A 15,870-nucleotide genomic window follows, 5' to 3' on the forward strand; every position below is an offset into this window, starting at 1 on the left:
GAGAGAGAGGGAGAGAGAGGGAGAGAGAGAGAGGGAGAGACAGAGGGGGAGAGACAGAGAGAGAGAGAGAGAGAGAGAGAGAGAGAGAGAGACAGACAGAGAGAGAGAGAGAGAGAGAGAGAGGGAGAGAGAGGGAGAGAGAGAGACTCCAGACTAATGTCAGAAACAGCCCTGTAACTAACGATCATTTTCCTAATTGATTACAGCTGATCAAAATATAATCAAAATCACAATATGATCATGTGCAACATCCCAATCAGAGGAGCTGCAGTTTTTGATAAACAGGTAAAATGCGTGACGCCCGGGACGACACATCCTATTCTCCACACGTGAAGGAACATGTTTGTTTGGTACAAGATCAACAAAAATCACATCATCATCATTTTAAAAGATTTTTCTGTGAAAATTAGATAAAAAAAAAGACAATCTGACGTCTTGACTCATATCACAATCGCAATATCTGCTAAAGTAGATTTGGATTATTGATCAGAAAATATTGAAATGGTGAAAACTAATGATTCAAACTTTGAGTTTCGTCTGAACAACAGCCTCAAACTCCCGGAGCATTCACTTTACAATCAGTTATGATGAAGAAAAAGCATCAAATCATCAAATTTGAGAAGCTCTAACCAGAAAAAAGGCCGATTCATTCACAATCGAAACAGTTGCCAGTTAATTATCTGTCGATCGACTAATCGCTGCAGCTCTACTGCTCGCTGTCAAAGACTTAGACGTCAAGGTGTCACAACAAGTGTTGAGGAAAGTCTTTTAATTTCCAACTAATCCACTAATCGTTGCAGCAGTAACGAGACGTTGAGTTGGGAATGTTTTTTATCAAACTCCTGCTGTTGATTCGTTTTCTGTCGAACGACTAATCGATAAATTGGCATATTGTTTATTAAGAAAATATAAATAAATACCAGATAAATAAGATAATATAGCTATACAATATAGTATATGCACAAACAGCTATTAAAAACATGTTAGAATCTGTCTGTTAGTCAATTAAGAATCATCGTTTTGATAATTGATTGATCATTTTTAAGACAAGCTGTTGTGAACTGAAGATGTTTACGTTTGTTAGACTGAACAAAGCCGACACGTTCTGGAATAACACGCGGACGTCACCGTCTCCATCCTCCATGACAGACTTCATCAGCTACGGCCGTCTCTCTCGGTGATAATCTGACCACTGGTCTGAGTTATATAACTGAACACAGACTGACGAGCTGTGACAGACAACAGCGTGTTTATCTACTTTCTCACTTGTGGTGAAACGCACCAGGAATAGAAAAGAGGAAGTTAAACTTATGTTGGTTTGGTCTGAGACTGCTGCTCTTTCACTTACATTAGTCAGAGTCTACGTTACAGTAGGTTGGAGGTTTTGGTTTTAACTGTTGCTGGTTTAGTACGACGGAGTAACAGGGCCACACGGAGGGAAAAATATCTGATATTACAAGAATAAAGTCGGAATTTTGAGAATAAAATCATAATGTTTCAAAGAAAAGTCGTAATATTATGAGAATAAAGTCGTAACTTTACAAGAATAAAGTAATTTTACAAGAAAAAAGTCATAATATTATGAGAATAAAGTGGTAATTTCAGGGTCAGGAAAAGGTTGTGAAGAAACTCTATTGTATTGTTGACAGACAAACAGCAGCTGACTGTCCTTTCACCTGTTTGATTGATTGGTTGCTTGTAATATTCCCAAAAATTATGTTTTTTTTCTCTTATAATTCTACATTTTCTCATTATATTACAACTTTATTCTCGAAATTTCAGATTTCTTTTTTTCCTCACTGTGGCTCTAACACAACACTCGGTCGTAGGTTTAGAGATCACAGAAAAAAGCCTGGAACCTACAGAGGATCAAACACCGAACTTAAAACTATATCAGCTTCTACAAACCACTGATCGCTCCAAACAGACACACCTGAAATCCTCAGGTATCTGCCTTTGGGAAGGAAAACAAAGAGCTGCTAGCTGTGTTGGCCGGTCAGATACAACAGGTTCTGTTGTCACTACTCATACTCCAGCTCGAGGAAAATAAGACACAACGCTTCACTTTGTGTCGCTCACATCAAACTGCTCCTCAGATCACAAGCTGCCTTGTTCGCACACACCTGAACAACACACACACACACACACACCTGTAGCTGCAAATCTAAAAGGCAACACACTGTGGCTCCTGTTTTGTTTAACAGAGCATGACAGAAGCCATAAATGGATGTGTGTGTGTGTGTGTGTGTGTGTTTGTGTCAGGGTATGTGTGATAGGATCTAACCTAATTCCCAAAGTGCAGTGGACAGGATGTGTGTGTGTGTGTGTGTAAATAATTAAGCACGGGAGCTAATTTAATCCCCCTGCATGAAGCTAAGCTAACGGAAATTAACAAAAAGAATTACGGGGCCGAGGCAGAACAGGTTACAGACGTCGACGTTGAAACACGAACCAAGTGACTGCTGACAGCTTCAGCTATTGCACTAAACTTTCCCAGATGAAAGATTTAATTTAATCCTGATTTGTGTGTGGTTTTGTAGTTTTTATTCCTGTGCTTGCTCCTTTCTGTCCCTACTACACAGTATGAGGCCCATTTGTCGTTGTGACATCTAATTTCCCCCCCGAGGATCAGTGAAGTGTTTTCGTCTCTTATCTAATCTCAGATAAATAAATCTCTCCCTCTGCGGCCAAAAACAACTTTAATTGTATTTTTTGGGTTGAATTCTTCTGGTAAAAGTTTAGCTGTTTCCCAAGATACAACAGCAGTGTCGCATTTTTTAAACTAGAATCACCTCCTCGTTGTTGTATCCCTCCGTAACTCGGACTAGGTTCAGGTCACATCCCTGTTTATCAGTCAGATGAAATATGAACCATGTGTGTGAAATTTTGCTGTGAAGACTTTGGTGTCCTTTGACCTTTAGCCACCAAAATCTAATCAGTTCATCCTTGAGTCGAAGTGAATGTTTTTGCCAAATCTGAAGAAGTTCCATCAAGGCGTTACTGAGACATCGTGTCCACGAGAATGAGACATGCGGAGGAACAACCTGAAAACAATATGGCTGCCGCTCTGACTGTCGCCGGCGCGGAGGAACAAAAAATAAATGTTACACTGAAGCCAAAATCTGATTTTGTGGATAAACAGCACAATATTTCCCGCAATATATTATATTTTTCATAATATCAAATAAAAGAATGCTGTTGTACATCAACACGTGGCAAATAAAACTTTGCCCTGCTGACCTGAGACATAAAATACAATAATATAGTATAAAAAGAAAACACCTGAAACACAAATAAGAATCTCAGCTGAAACAGGTTTCTTCAGCACAAGCTCATATCACCATCATGATTATTGTGTCGTATTGAACTCTGGCTGATTAGAAATGGGGCAGGATGCGTTGATTAGGATGGAGTGCTGTAATTTCCATGATTTCACAGGTGGATAAATTGAACCTTGAAACAAAAAGGTCACAAACTCTAAAGTTGTGTTTTGTAAAGTGGCTCTGGGCTGGGAGTAGGAGGTTAAAATAAAGTCACATTCCTGCTTGTATTTGCTCTGTGTGGATTTGATCTCCCTCCCCCGTCGTCCTGCCCCTGAACCAAACAGCCAGCGTGGAGGTTTTCCTCTCTCCGTCTGTCTGGATTTCCTCTGAGACGCCGTGACATTCAGAGGGGGGGGGGGGGGGTACCCAGCTGCCGAGGCCCGCGTCCAAACCAAAAACCAGGAGCCCGGCCTGACACGAGATTTAACAACCAGAAATGTTCCTGCACCTGCCAGTCAGACGGGATTTTACTGCCTCAGACACCAAACAGAAGCGATCTCTCCCCCTCCGGCTCTGAGCTGCTCCGCTGTCTCTGTTGGATTCTTAAACATTTATTTTTCACTTCCTCGTACGGGAACGCTGTCAGGGTTTATTACATTGTTTTCCAGCTGTTGAACTCAGTCCACGCCACAGAAGCTGACGCTGCTGGCAGGTTGACCACACCCACCTCAAACTGGGACAGAAAACACTTCAGACCTTGATGATGGCTTATTGCAAAAGGTTATTTTAACTCCATTATACATCATCCAATCTGCCTCAAACTTCATGTGTGATGGCAGTCCCACCTGAAGACATCGGCATGCTAATATCATGTCATACTCACGACGCCACCAACTGAGAACAGGAAGCAACCCTTGAGTGACAATCGTCATTTGAGGAACATAATGCATCAAGTGGCGTCCAGGCAGCGACCCTGGGGTTTGCCACGGGGCGGGGGCCCTCATGGTGATGCTTGCAGCTTTCATATTATATTTACATAAAATCAGACTGAGTTATTATTGAATATCACTTTAATATTCAGTTGGTTTGAGGAGGGATGTGGTTGTTATTTTGCGACTCACACGTCTTATCTCATCATAATTTCCAGGTGTTCCAGCTGTTGTTAGGGGCAGTTAATGTCACTTGAAGAGACACATCATTTCTCTCTCTCCCTCCTGCAGCTTCTGAGGTTTGAACAGTTATCAGTTTGTTATCAGCTGGTCTCTCTCCCTCCTCTCGCCTCCAGGCGGCCGCCAGCGGCACTTTGCTCTTTCCTCAACCAACCTGCTCGGCTCTCCTCTGATTTTTGGAAAGGCTGCAGGCACTTCCTGGTGTCAGTCTGAGCTCTAGAGGTTTTTCTACCACACATACACTTTGATTCTGGTTCAGTGTGAGACATCGCTCTGATACCACCATCTGTGCATGTCTATAACAGATCTGTTGACTCCTCCCTAACATCAAATACTGTGAGTGCAGCATCATGTTTGCACCTGCGAGGGCGGCTGCTCAAACCCGATCTGAAAAAGATCATGTGATCACGAGACATCTCTTTTCAGGAACTGAGAAAACGCCGTCTTTTTCACACCCGACCTCCCACAGTCACAACACCTCTGCTGCGTGGCGGCGACGGCTGTGCGGAGGTTAAACGGCGTGATGACTCGGCTTCAGAAATAGGACGCAGAAGAGCAGAGGGAGCAGTGAATGTGGGCTAAGCCCTGAGGAAAGAGGCTGCGCCGAGTCAATGCTCACTGAGCCCTGCTGTATCACTTACTGCACGTATACTTAACTGGGGCATGATTAACATGCAAGCTCTTACGCAGCTATAGGCCCCAGACTGAAGCCCTGAGACCGTGAAAAGGCAGACACGTGTCAAATGGTCAAGTCAGCCGGTTAACATCCTCTTTAAGCTCCATCACAACAGACACTGATATTAAATATGATATTAACCACAATTATCTCTGCCCCTCTCCAGCTGGAGAAAAAGACTTAAAGTTTCACAGATTCATGTGGACAAAAGGACGTATGTTCATATAGATCAGGGTGATTGATCTAATTTTATTTTCTATTATGATTTTGTCTTCCAACGATCATGACAACAAGATAATCCAGATAAAACAAGTAATTTATATTAATTTGTGCTGGATTCTGTTTCGCAACAAATTTAATCCCCCCCATCCACTTCCTGGTTACGTTTCGGCGTACGTTAGCGACGTATGCAGGAGTGCGTCATCTTCAGAGACTTTCTATATGAAGCCAGGAGAGACCACGGTCAGATATCTTTAACTTATATTGTGTATAACCTTAAAAACTACGTAAACACAAAGCTGTTTGTTTGATATGTTTTTTATGTTGTTTTTTTTTTCCATTGAATTGTATTTAAAGTTTAAAGTTCAATAAATGCGTGGTGTTTCCAAAGTCAATGATTAATCCTGTTAAATAATCATGATCTCAATATTGATCTAAATAATCGCGATTACGATTTTCATTATATTCAGTGCATGTAGTCACCTGATGATTCCCAGCGTTGGAGAAACCTCTTTATAAATCCAGAGTGAGGGATTTAGGAAAAACAAAAATGGCGCAGTTAGATTTCTAATTAGCAGCTAAAGGTCAAACAAACATAAAACGCCCATGTTTGCAAAAAAGCAAAACTATCTATTGAAGCTTCTGATGAGCACAAATCAACACGTGTGCACACAGAGGAAAAGATGGAAGTCAACAGTTTAATAACTGATCAAACTGCTGGTTCTCAACCAACTGGTCCTGACGTTTGTCTTGTTTTATTCTTGTGAAATACTGGATTGTTGTAACTCCGGGCTCTTTGGTGACACTGCTTTGAATTAGGGAGTCACATGCACAAAAGGTTTGGTAGCACCTGTTTTAGAGTCATCACCAAAACAATATGTGAATTTCCTGCCTTAACCAAATCATGCTTTAAGTATTCTGCTTCTTCGCAGGGGCAGAAATGCAGTCAATACTGTCAATGCTGTCCGATCATCTTTCTGATGTTTTATATATGAATCGATTCATTGAGAAAATAACTGACAGATTCATTGAGGACTGAGGGTGGGACTGACCTGTCCTTCAGAGACTACTGACTGTTTATACTCTTGTTTATGGTAGGATGGATGCTGCATGGTGGCAGTGAGTGCAAGGACAGGAAGTCATGACAATAACATGTTTTTGAATTTACTATCTGAAATAAAAAATGTACAGGTTTCTACGTGTTGAATGCAGTCATCATCCTGCTAGTAGAGTTAGCTAGTTAGCTTCAGCTCAGGCCTGCAACTTCTCTCATGTAATTTCCAACCCTGTCTGCTTTTCGTCACAGTCTCCGACTACATTTCTCCATCAGTTCTGGTCTGACCACGGCTTTCAGCAGGACACACACACACGCGCGCACACACACACACACACACACACACACACACACACTGCAACAATACCTAGCACAGCAGTTAAAATCTACTGTGAGTTTACTGCAACCACCCTGCATCTCTGCAGTGCTAAAAGAATTGTTTTTCTCTGTTGAACATCATTATTATTAATTGTTAAACTAATAATTTGTGTATTTTAGCTGCTGATCAGTCTTATTTTGGGATTTTAATAAAGGAAATGAAAGCAGTGATTTATCTAAGCTCACCTCTAAAATATAGGTCTTTAAATGTGACATTTTCCTTATTAAAATGTTGATGATGATAAGTTGCAGATTTATGTGTGTGGTGTGCAGGTGTTGTATATTCTCAGACAGAAAGGTGACACTGTGCCACATTCGCCAGAATCAGTTAAAGTTGATGGATGCACAGAGAAGTGGAAACTGTTGTTTTTTTGTTTTCTCCCTATAAACCAGATCAGCAGTTTGTGGGGAAAGAATTCAAGTCTTTATAAACAGCTGGGGAGTGAGGATTGCAATTTATTTTTTTTTATAAAGTCAAATCTTGACTCACATGAGTACGGGTCCTTGTAAGGTCAAAAAATAAGGAGTATGTTTGGGTTAAAGCTGGTGGTTGTTTGGTTTTACTGGCAGCCACAGCTCTGGGGCTTTTTCATATTTACCACATCACTGGACTGTGTTGACACATTCACCACCTGTGTGTGTGTGCGTGTGTGTGTGTGTGTGTGTGTGTGTGTGTGTGTTTGTTTTGTTTTGGTTTGGTTTTTTTACCTGGTGAAGAAATCAGCGATGCCGAACCTCTTTGGCATCAGCTTGGAGTCCGAGCCGTCTGTCTGCTCGGTCAGGTCCGGGAGTTTGTCCGGGGCGCTCTGCCTGCGACCCGCTTCCAAAACGTTGCGAAAGTCCTCCTCGTGCCCATCCTCTCCAAAATAAAAGCCCCCGTCCTCGTCCGGGGACAACGGGGTGGCATCGCAGCTGAGGGACACCGCGTGGTTGGGGTTAGTCCACAAACTGTGCGGCCTGACGGGTAAACAGAGGTCACTGAAGTCCTCCTCGTCCTCCCCGGTGTTGGGCTCTGAGAGCGGGCTGTCACCGTTCAGGTTGGACAGGGTCGACGGGCAGGGCGAGGGGACTTTGGCACTTGATCCCGGGGTGGGGGAATCCTTGGAGGTGGCTGTGGCGGAGGGATCGGGCTCGAGCTCAGCTGCAGCTGGCGCATCCTCCCCGGACCACTGTGACACCAACCTCCCGCTGTAGTCGCTTTGGCTCCGCAGACAAAAACCCGACCCGGACCCGTTTTCTTTCCTCTCCCCCAGGTCGAAATCAATGTCTGTGTCCGAATCGGGCCAGTCACGTGTTTCTCCGGCTGCCTTCACTATGTGTAAACCGCCGTTGGCGACTATCACTTCCTCACAGTCCACGTCGCACGGACCGAGTCTCAGGCCCAGCAGCGGGCTGGAAAACACTGTCGGTTCGTAGAAGGCGATATCTGCCTCGGGACCGTCGCACCCCGGGCTGTCAACACCGTCAACACCCCCGTTGGGCATGTTTACCCCCGCGGTGCCAGCGCAGTTCTGCTGGTGCTTCCCGGTGCATGGCAGCCGATCGAGGGGGGTAGAAGTCCTGATGCAGCCGGTGACTGCGCCACCGCCCGTCGCCTCTTCACCCACGGGAACGTCCGGGGTTTCCCCTGTGCTCTCCCCCGCAGGATGCTGCCGCATCTGTCGGCCCGTTTCTGCTGAAACCCGACCCCCGAGCACAGCTGGACAGGAAGCAGTTCCTCCTCCTCCTCCTCCTTCTTCTTCTTCTTCTCCTTCCAGCGCGACCATCGTCGGACCGAGTGACTCAGTGAATCCGTTCAGGCCACTGTGGTCGCCCCGAACCCGCGAAACCACACACCTGTCCGTCAACCGGTCGGGGAGGCACTTCTCCGCCGCCACCAAATCCAACATTATCTCCCTCTCGTGTGGGGGCGGCTGTACTGAGGCGTCTGTGTTTACATTCCTCCCGTTGCCGGTCACGTAAATATGACCCTTCCCGGCTTCCTGACCCCCGCTGACACCGGCTAGCAGCGCTATGCTGCGGTCTTTGAGTGCGATGTAAGATTTGTGACCCGCTTTCCCTCCTCCTCCTCCTCCTCCTCCTTCTCCTCCTCCCTCCTCGTTCTCGTTCAAGTCGACGGCAAACGAGCCTCCTCCGTCCACCTTCTCCATGACCACTTAGTCCGCCAAGCGAGCCTCGGCCCCCGGCGTAAAATCCTGCGACGAGTGCCCCTGCCTCGTCGGCCGAGCTCCGCAGCAGCAGGTTTTGTTGTTCTGCGAGGAAGGGGCTACCATTTTAGCCAGCAGTACTCCAGCGTTACCTGACGCTCACCGGGTGTACCGTGTTCATTTCCGGTGCCTTAAAAAGAATAATATTTCCTCCGTGTCGCGAAGTTAACGTCGCCGCCGGGCAGAAGATTAATTAAATCCCTTAACGTTCAGCTGCGGCAGCGGCATTCCGGCCACAGACCAGCGCCATCTTGAAAATATCCCAACAATGACGTCACCCCCCACCACCCTCAGCTCCCTGTGTTTTGATTCGCCAAAGGGTTTACAGTGACGCCTGCTGGCCATGTCCTAGAACTGCAGCAGGGATTTTCTGACCCCGTTGACCCCGTAAAGAAAAGATAAGATAAGATAAACCTTTATTGATCCCACGCCGGGGAAATTAGGAAAACGAGGTAGAAGAAAACAAACAAGTAAAACAACTGAATAAAGTAGAAAAATAACAACTCAACCTCCGGAGAACAGAGAGGTTCAGGAGATCCTTTGTTCCCACTGCCGTCAGGCTATACAACAACTCAGCCAAAGGAAGTGGACTAATTTAATTATTATTGTTTATTTATTATTAACTGTTTTTATTACTATCCACAATGAGCTAATTGACACATGGATTTATTGAGTTTATTTATCCCTAGGGGATAAATAAAGTATCTATCTATCTATCTATCTATCTATCTATCTATCTATCTATCTAAATAGCATTCACATTAAAACCAATGAAAGAGAGAGATTCTTTTAAAATCCACTTCCGCTTAAAGGTGTCTTGGTCAGTGTCACCTGGACATTTGACTAAAAGTTTTAAGCCCTTTATCCTTCATGTAAAACCATCAGGGAGGCGTCTGATCGGTACCAAATTAAGTCTGCAGCAGGACAAGGAGTCCAAACACACAGTCAAAGTCATAAAGAACTAATGGTACCGCTCAACAAAAAGACCACCCTTACAAAGGACCAATAAATAGGTTATTAATTCAGTTGTTAAAACCTTATAAATCATAAATTAACAATTATAAATAAGTTATAACAGTTTTCATTGATGCAGGCTCACTATTTAGCAAGATCAAGTTAATGCTTACTACTCATTAATCCTACTAAAGAGTTACTAGCATTTATAACTGGTAAAAGGGAGCTCCATTTCTTACGTATGAAAACTGTTATAATTTGTTTATAATAGTTTATGATTTATAAAGTGTTAATAACCGAATTAAGAAACTCATTGCAAACCATTTAAAAATCCTTTATAGAGGTAGTCTTATTGTAAAGTGGTACCAAACCATTTTCAGGGACAAGAAGAAGATGAAGTCGTGCAACAGGTGGAACTTTTTATTTCATAAACTTAAAAAAAGTGTTAAGTAGTAACAGTAATAATTGTTGCATGTGCAAAAGAGCACCCTACTTCGTCAGTAACCTACTTATTAACCTACTTTTGCCAACTGTTAAGCATGGGGGGGGTGCAAATACTCTGCTTTGGGTTTGTGTGGCAGCAGTAAAAACAGATGCAAAAACAACCACAAAGACATGTGAGATGTGATGTGTTCATACGATTCACAAAGAACGAGTTTCTGCCTGATGCAGAGCAAAAACACTTTCTGACAAGGTACCATTTATAAAGGGTGTGTAACCTGTATATGCAGCTACGCAGTTTACAGATCGGTTTGTTAGACATCAACATGACAGTAAATAACAATAATGGAAGAAGGCCTGCTTATAAAAATACTTGTGTAGGTATCTGTTCTTTCATATTTTACTCTTTTTTTTGACTGCAGTGTCTCCTCAACAGACTCAGCACCGTTTCTGTCTGACGTGGACGGATCAGTTACCTGATAGTCCCTTGTTTACGCCACACTAAATATCCACAAATCCCAAGAAACACTATTAATATGATGACCTCCCAGGTTTGAGGTTTTCTCTGGAAGAATGGATTCAGGTGGGGTTTACTTTCTTCCACACCGAGTGGGTTCTTCATCTGGCAGGAGAAGGTTTTAACCTTTCTCGTCTCGACATCATTCTTGATGCTCTTGTCCTTTGCCCCCGGTATCCACTCTCCGTCACCCTCCCTCCAGCTGTAGGTGACAGGTCCAGCCTCTGAAGTGTCTCCATCACAGGTCAGGGTGCAGTTGTCCAAGACAGGGGAACATGCCAGTGGTTTGAACGCCACATCAGGCCTGGGCACTTCCTTGATTACTGAAACATTGTAACTCTGACTCTGGACCTGGTTGTTGATCTCCACCGTGTACAACCCCGCGTAATCTTCACTCATGTTTTTAATTTCCAAACATCCAGTGGTTGTGTTCAGGGTTGTTTGACCTTGAAACATGCAGTGATAATCCAACGTATCATTCACCCACTCAACCACCAGGTTACCGTCATGTTTCCACAGGATGCTGGTTATAACTCCAGAGAACGGCGGGCTCAGGCGCAGGCTCAGGGTGCCGCCGACCTCCGAGTACGACGCTTTAGTTTGGGCTTGAGCAGAGTTCAGCATCGCAAACAGCCCAACTGCGAAGAGCAAAAAACACACCTTTCTCTCCATGTCCACAGATCAGTGCAGGACTGACAGAATATCGACTTTCATATCAGCAGTAAACACCCAGGTCACAGCTCCTCCACGTTCTTCTTCTGGTCTGAGGTGAATGTGGTTTTCATGGAGCAGCATTTCCTTCCTGTGATGTTATTTACTGAGCTGCTCAGTTTAACCGTGTGGCACAGCAACACTGTCTTTCTACCAGTAAAAATCTTCTGTCTCCAACTGTTAACTACAGTTTATATACAATATTGTATATACAGTATTAGCCACAGCCATAGCCTAGCTACTAAAATATGTTTAAATTAGTGTTCCCTGGAGGCTGGAGTCTGAAGAACTGCTGACTCCACTGAGACACTATTATTATTAGTTTTTGCTGTTATTTTTTATCCACCATTTATTGCTGATTGTGTATCCTGCCTATTAAACTGATATACGCACTGATTGGACAGATGTTGTGGACCATTTAGTTATTCCTTTTGGGGTTTTGAGGTATTATGTATTTTATGTCTGAAGTTATATTGTGTACATGCAGCGACTGGGCCCCTACACACAAGCTTTTGAAGGTTATTGTGGTGTCCCATTGTCACCCATTACTACCATTATGTTTGTGTACTTGTATTTTATTCTTTATTTCTGATTTGTGTGTGAAATAAAGGAAATAAATATCTAATTTCTATTGAAAAGGTCATGGGGCCCCTGGACTAAAGCGCCTGTTTAAGGTCACTGTTAATAAACTGAGTTCAAAGAGACGCAAACTGACGACAAAACAGGAAACAACCACAGAGACACGTGATCTTTTTGTAGGTTTTTTTATTCAGTATGCAGTGAAACGCTGATGATGAATAAGCTGTAACATGTTAAATGGATAGACGACAAAAATAACGGAAAAAATACAGAGCAAGAAAAAGACGACCCTTACAGCAGACTGAATCTTTTTGTTGTATCTGCGAGATGTTAAAACAAGGGTTTGTAACCTGTACATGGCTCATAACTGATCTATAAAACACTGATCAATGATTTATTAACCATAATCAATCCATTAATTACAGCTTCTAAACACTTCATACATGGTGTCAGCTGCATAGGCTTCATATATCAACTATCAAACGAGTTAGTAAGGCGATGAATTTAGCTACAAATTAGTTTGTTTTCAGATTTTACCATTTCCATCTTGACGAGGACAGATCAGTTTCCTGACAGTCTCTCGTTCTCGCCACGCTAAGTATCCACTAGTCCCAAAGAGTGTCATCATCACCAAGATCTTTAAGACAAGGTGCAAAACTTCAGGCCAGGTTGGAGGTTCAACTGAGAAGAATGGATTAGGGTGGGGTTCACTGTCTTCCACACCGAGTGGGTTCTTCATCTGGCAGGAGAAGGTTTTAACCCTTTTCGTCTCGTCATCATTCTTGATGCTCTTGTCCTTTTCCCCCTGTATCCACCCTCCGTCTCCCTCCCTCCAGCTGTAGGTGACAGGTCCAGCCTCTGAGGTGTCTCCACCACAGGTCAGGATGCAGTTGTCCAAGGCAGGGGAACATGCCAGTGGTTTGAACGCCACATCAGGCCTGGGCACTTCCTTGATTACTGAAACATTGTAACTCTGACTCTGGACCTGGTTGTTGATCTCCACCGTGTACAACCCCGCGTAATCTTCACTCATGTTTTTAATTTCCAAACGTCCAGTGGTTGTGTTCAGGGTTGCGACGCCAACAAATTTGCCGTAGTAATCCATCTCATTTCTCACCCACTCAACCACCAGGTTACCGTCATGTTTCCACAGGATGCTGGTTATAACCTCAGAGAACGGCGGGCTCAGGCTCAGGGTGCCGCCGACCTCCGAGTACGACGCTATAGTTTGGGCTTGAGCAGAGTTCAGCATCGCACACAGCCCAACTGCGAAGAGCGAAAAACACACCTTTCTCTCCATGTCCACAGATCAGTGCAGGACTGAAGAATAATCGAACCTTTCATACCTCAGCAGTAAACACCCAGGTCACAGCTCATCCACGTTCTTCTTCTGGTCTGAGGTGAATGTGGTTTTCATGGAGCAGCATTTCCTTCCTGTGATGTTATTTTACTGAGCTGCTCAGTTTAACCTGTGGCACAGCAACCTGTCTTTCTACCAGTAAAATCTTCTGTCTCCAACTGTTAACATACAGTTTATATACAGTATTAGCCACACCATAGCCTAGCTAACAAAAATATGTTTAAATAGTTCCCTGGAGGCTGGAGTCTGAAAGAACTGCTGTCACTCACTGAGACACTATTATTATTAGTTTTTGCTGTTATTTTTTATCCACGATTTATTGCTGATTTGTGTATCCTGCCTATTAAACTGATATACGCACTGATTGGACAGATGTTGTGGACCATTTAGTTATTCCTTTTGGGGTTTTGAGTTATTATGTATTTTATGTCTGAAGTTTAATTGTGTACATGCAGCGACTGGCCCCTACACACAAGCTTTTGAAGGTTATTGTGGTGTCCCATTGTCACCCATTACTACCATTAGTTTGTGTACTTGTATTTTATTCTTTATTTTCTGATTTGTGTGTGAAATAAAGGAATAAAATATCTAATTTCTATTGAAAAGGTCATGGGGCCCCTGGACTAAAGCGCCTGTTTAAGGTCACTGTTAATAAACTGAGTTCAAAGAGACGCAAACTGACGACAAAACAGGAAACACCCACAGAGACACGTGATCTTTTTGTGGAGTTTTTTTATTCAGTATGCAGTGAAACCTGATGATGAATAAGCTGTAACATGTATAATGATAGACGACAAAAATAACGGAAAAAAATACAGAGCAAGAAAAAGACGCCACCTTACAGCAGACTGAATCTTTTTGTGTTGTATCTGCGAGATGTTAAAAACAAGGGTTTGTAACGCCTGTACATGGGCTCATAACTGATCTAATAAACACTGATCAATGATTTATTAAACCATAATAATCATTAATTACAGCTTCTACAACACTTCATACATGGTGTCAGCTGCATATGCCTCATATATCAACTATCAAACGAGTTAGTAAGGCGATGAATTTAGCTACAAATTAGTTTGTTTTCAGATTTTACCATTTCCATCTTGACGAGGACAGATCAGTTTCCTGACAGTCTCTCGTTCTCGCCATGCTAAGTATCCACTAGTCCCAAAGAGTGTCATCATCACCAAGATCTTTAAGACAAGGTGCAAAACTTCAGGCCAGGTTGGAGGTTCAACCTAAGAATGGATTAGGGTGGGGTTCACTGTCTTCCACACCGAGTGGGTTCTTCATCTGGCAGGAGAAGGTTTTAACCTTTTTAGTCTTGTCATCATTCTTGATGCTCTTGTCTTGTCCCCCGGTATCCACCCTCCGTCTCCCTCCCTCCAGCTGTAGGTGACAGGTCCAGCCTCTGAGGTGTCTCCATCACAGGTCAGGGTGCAGTTGTCCAAGGCAGGGGAACATGCCAGTGGTTTGAACGCCACATCAGGCCTGGGCACTTCCTTGATTACTGAAACATTGTAACTCTGACTCTGGACCTGGTTGTTGATCTCCACCGTGTACAACCCCGCGTAATCTTCACTCATGTTTTTAATTTCCAAACGTCCAGTGGTTGTGTTCAGGGTTGCGACGCCAACAAATTTGCCGTAGTAATCCATCTCATTTCTCACCCACTCAACCACCAGGTTACCGTCATGTTTCCACAGGATGCTGGTTATAACCTCAGAGAACGGCGGGCTCAGGCTCAGGGTGCCGCCGACCTCCGAGTACGACGCTATAGTTTGGGCTTGAGCAGAGTTCAGCATCGCACACAGCCCAACTGCGAAGAGCGAAAAACACACCTTTCTCTCCATGTCCACAGATCAGTGCAGGACTGACAGAACAACACAGCAGCCAGAATTAAAAGGTTTTAAATTCCTCATAACATGTTGATATCTTGACACTTCCTCAAATGTTCTTCCTCTTTTCGTAATTGAGAAATACTTTGTCCCTCGTCAAGACAGAAGTCAGTAACTGAAAGTGTTAAAGAGGAAGGAGTGGCGGTGGGGGGGTTATTTCAATTTGGTTTTACGGTCAGTAAAAACATGAAGTTGGTTTTCATCCCTGGGTGCATTTCCATTAACCTGCTTAATGCCAACTGTGAAATTAAAAACGAATAATCGAAACACGTAAATTAAAAAAACTTTTAAAAGAAACTCTGAAAAGGCTTTTTTTTTTAGCAATATTTCTCAAAATGGAGAGAGAAGTGAGAAGTGAGAGTGTTTACAGGCTCCATCAGCGTCACTGGTGCTGGAAGGTTCCAGCGGATAAATCCGAGGCTGAGATTGTTGTGGCCGAACAGAGAC

At 43.6% G+C, this 15,870-nt stretch overlaps 3 protein-coding genes and 1 pseudogene across 3 annotated transcripts in view; all 4 read right to left on the reverse strand.

Annotated features, from left to right (window-relative positions):
- LOC111224233 (TBC1 domain family member 12-like) overlaps nucleotides 1–8,794 on the reverse strand; it is a 22,957-nt gene extending 14,163 nt beyond the window's left edge. Inside the window, exon 1 of the mRNA XM_022748656.1 lies at nucleotides 7,468–8,794. Within this exon, the coding sequence (XP_022604377.1) occupies nucleotides 7,468–8,648 (1,181 nt within the window). The 5' untranslated portion in view covers nucleotides 8,649–8,794. The remainder of the gene's footprint in view (nucleotides 1–7,467) is intronic.
- A 2,039-nt stretch (nucleotides 8,795–10,833) lies between these two features.
- On the reverse strand, nucleotides 10,834–11,621 carry LOC111224229 (titin-like). The gene has a single exon (XM_022748650.1). The coding sequence runs from the start codon at nucleotides 11,548–11,550 to the stop codon at nucleotides 10,834–10,836; it is 717 nt and encodes a 238-aa protein (XP_022604371.1). The 5' UTR covers nucleotides 11,551–11,621.
- A 1,073-nt stretch (nucleotides 11,622–12,694) lies between these two features.
- LOC111224230 lies at nucleotides 12,695–13,485 on the reverse strand. The gene has a single exon (XM_022748651.1). The coding sequence runs from the start codon at nucleotides 13,466–13,468 to the stop codon at nucleotides 12,695–12,697; it is 774 nt and encodes a 257-aa protein (XP_022604372.1). The 5' UTR covers nucleotides 13,469–13,485.
- A 1,178-nt stretch (nucleotides 13,486–14,663) lies between these two features.
- On the reverse strand, nucleotides 14,664–15,472 carry LOC111224183 (annotated as a pseudogene).
- Between the last annotated feature and the right edge of the window lie 398 nt (nucleotides 15,473–15,870).

Source organism: Seriola dumerili, unplaced genomic scaffold (assembly GCF_002260705.1).
Source record: "Seriola dumerili isolate Sdu_G_001 unplaced genomic scaffold, Sdu_1.0 BDQW01000127.1, whole genome shotgun sequence".
In the NCBI taxonomy this organism is placed as follows: Eukaryota; Metazoa; Chordata; class Actinopteri; order Carangiformes; family Carangidae; genus Seriola; species Seriola dumerili.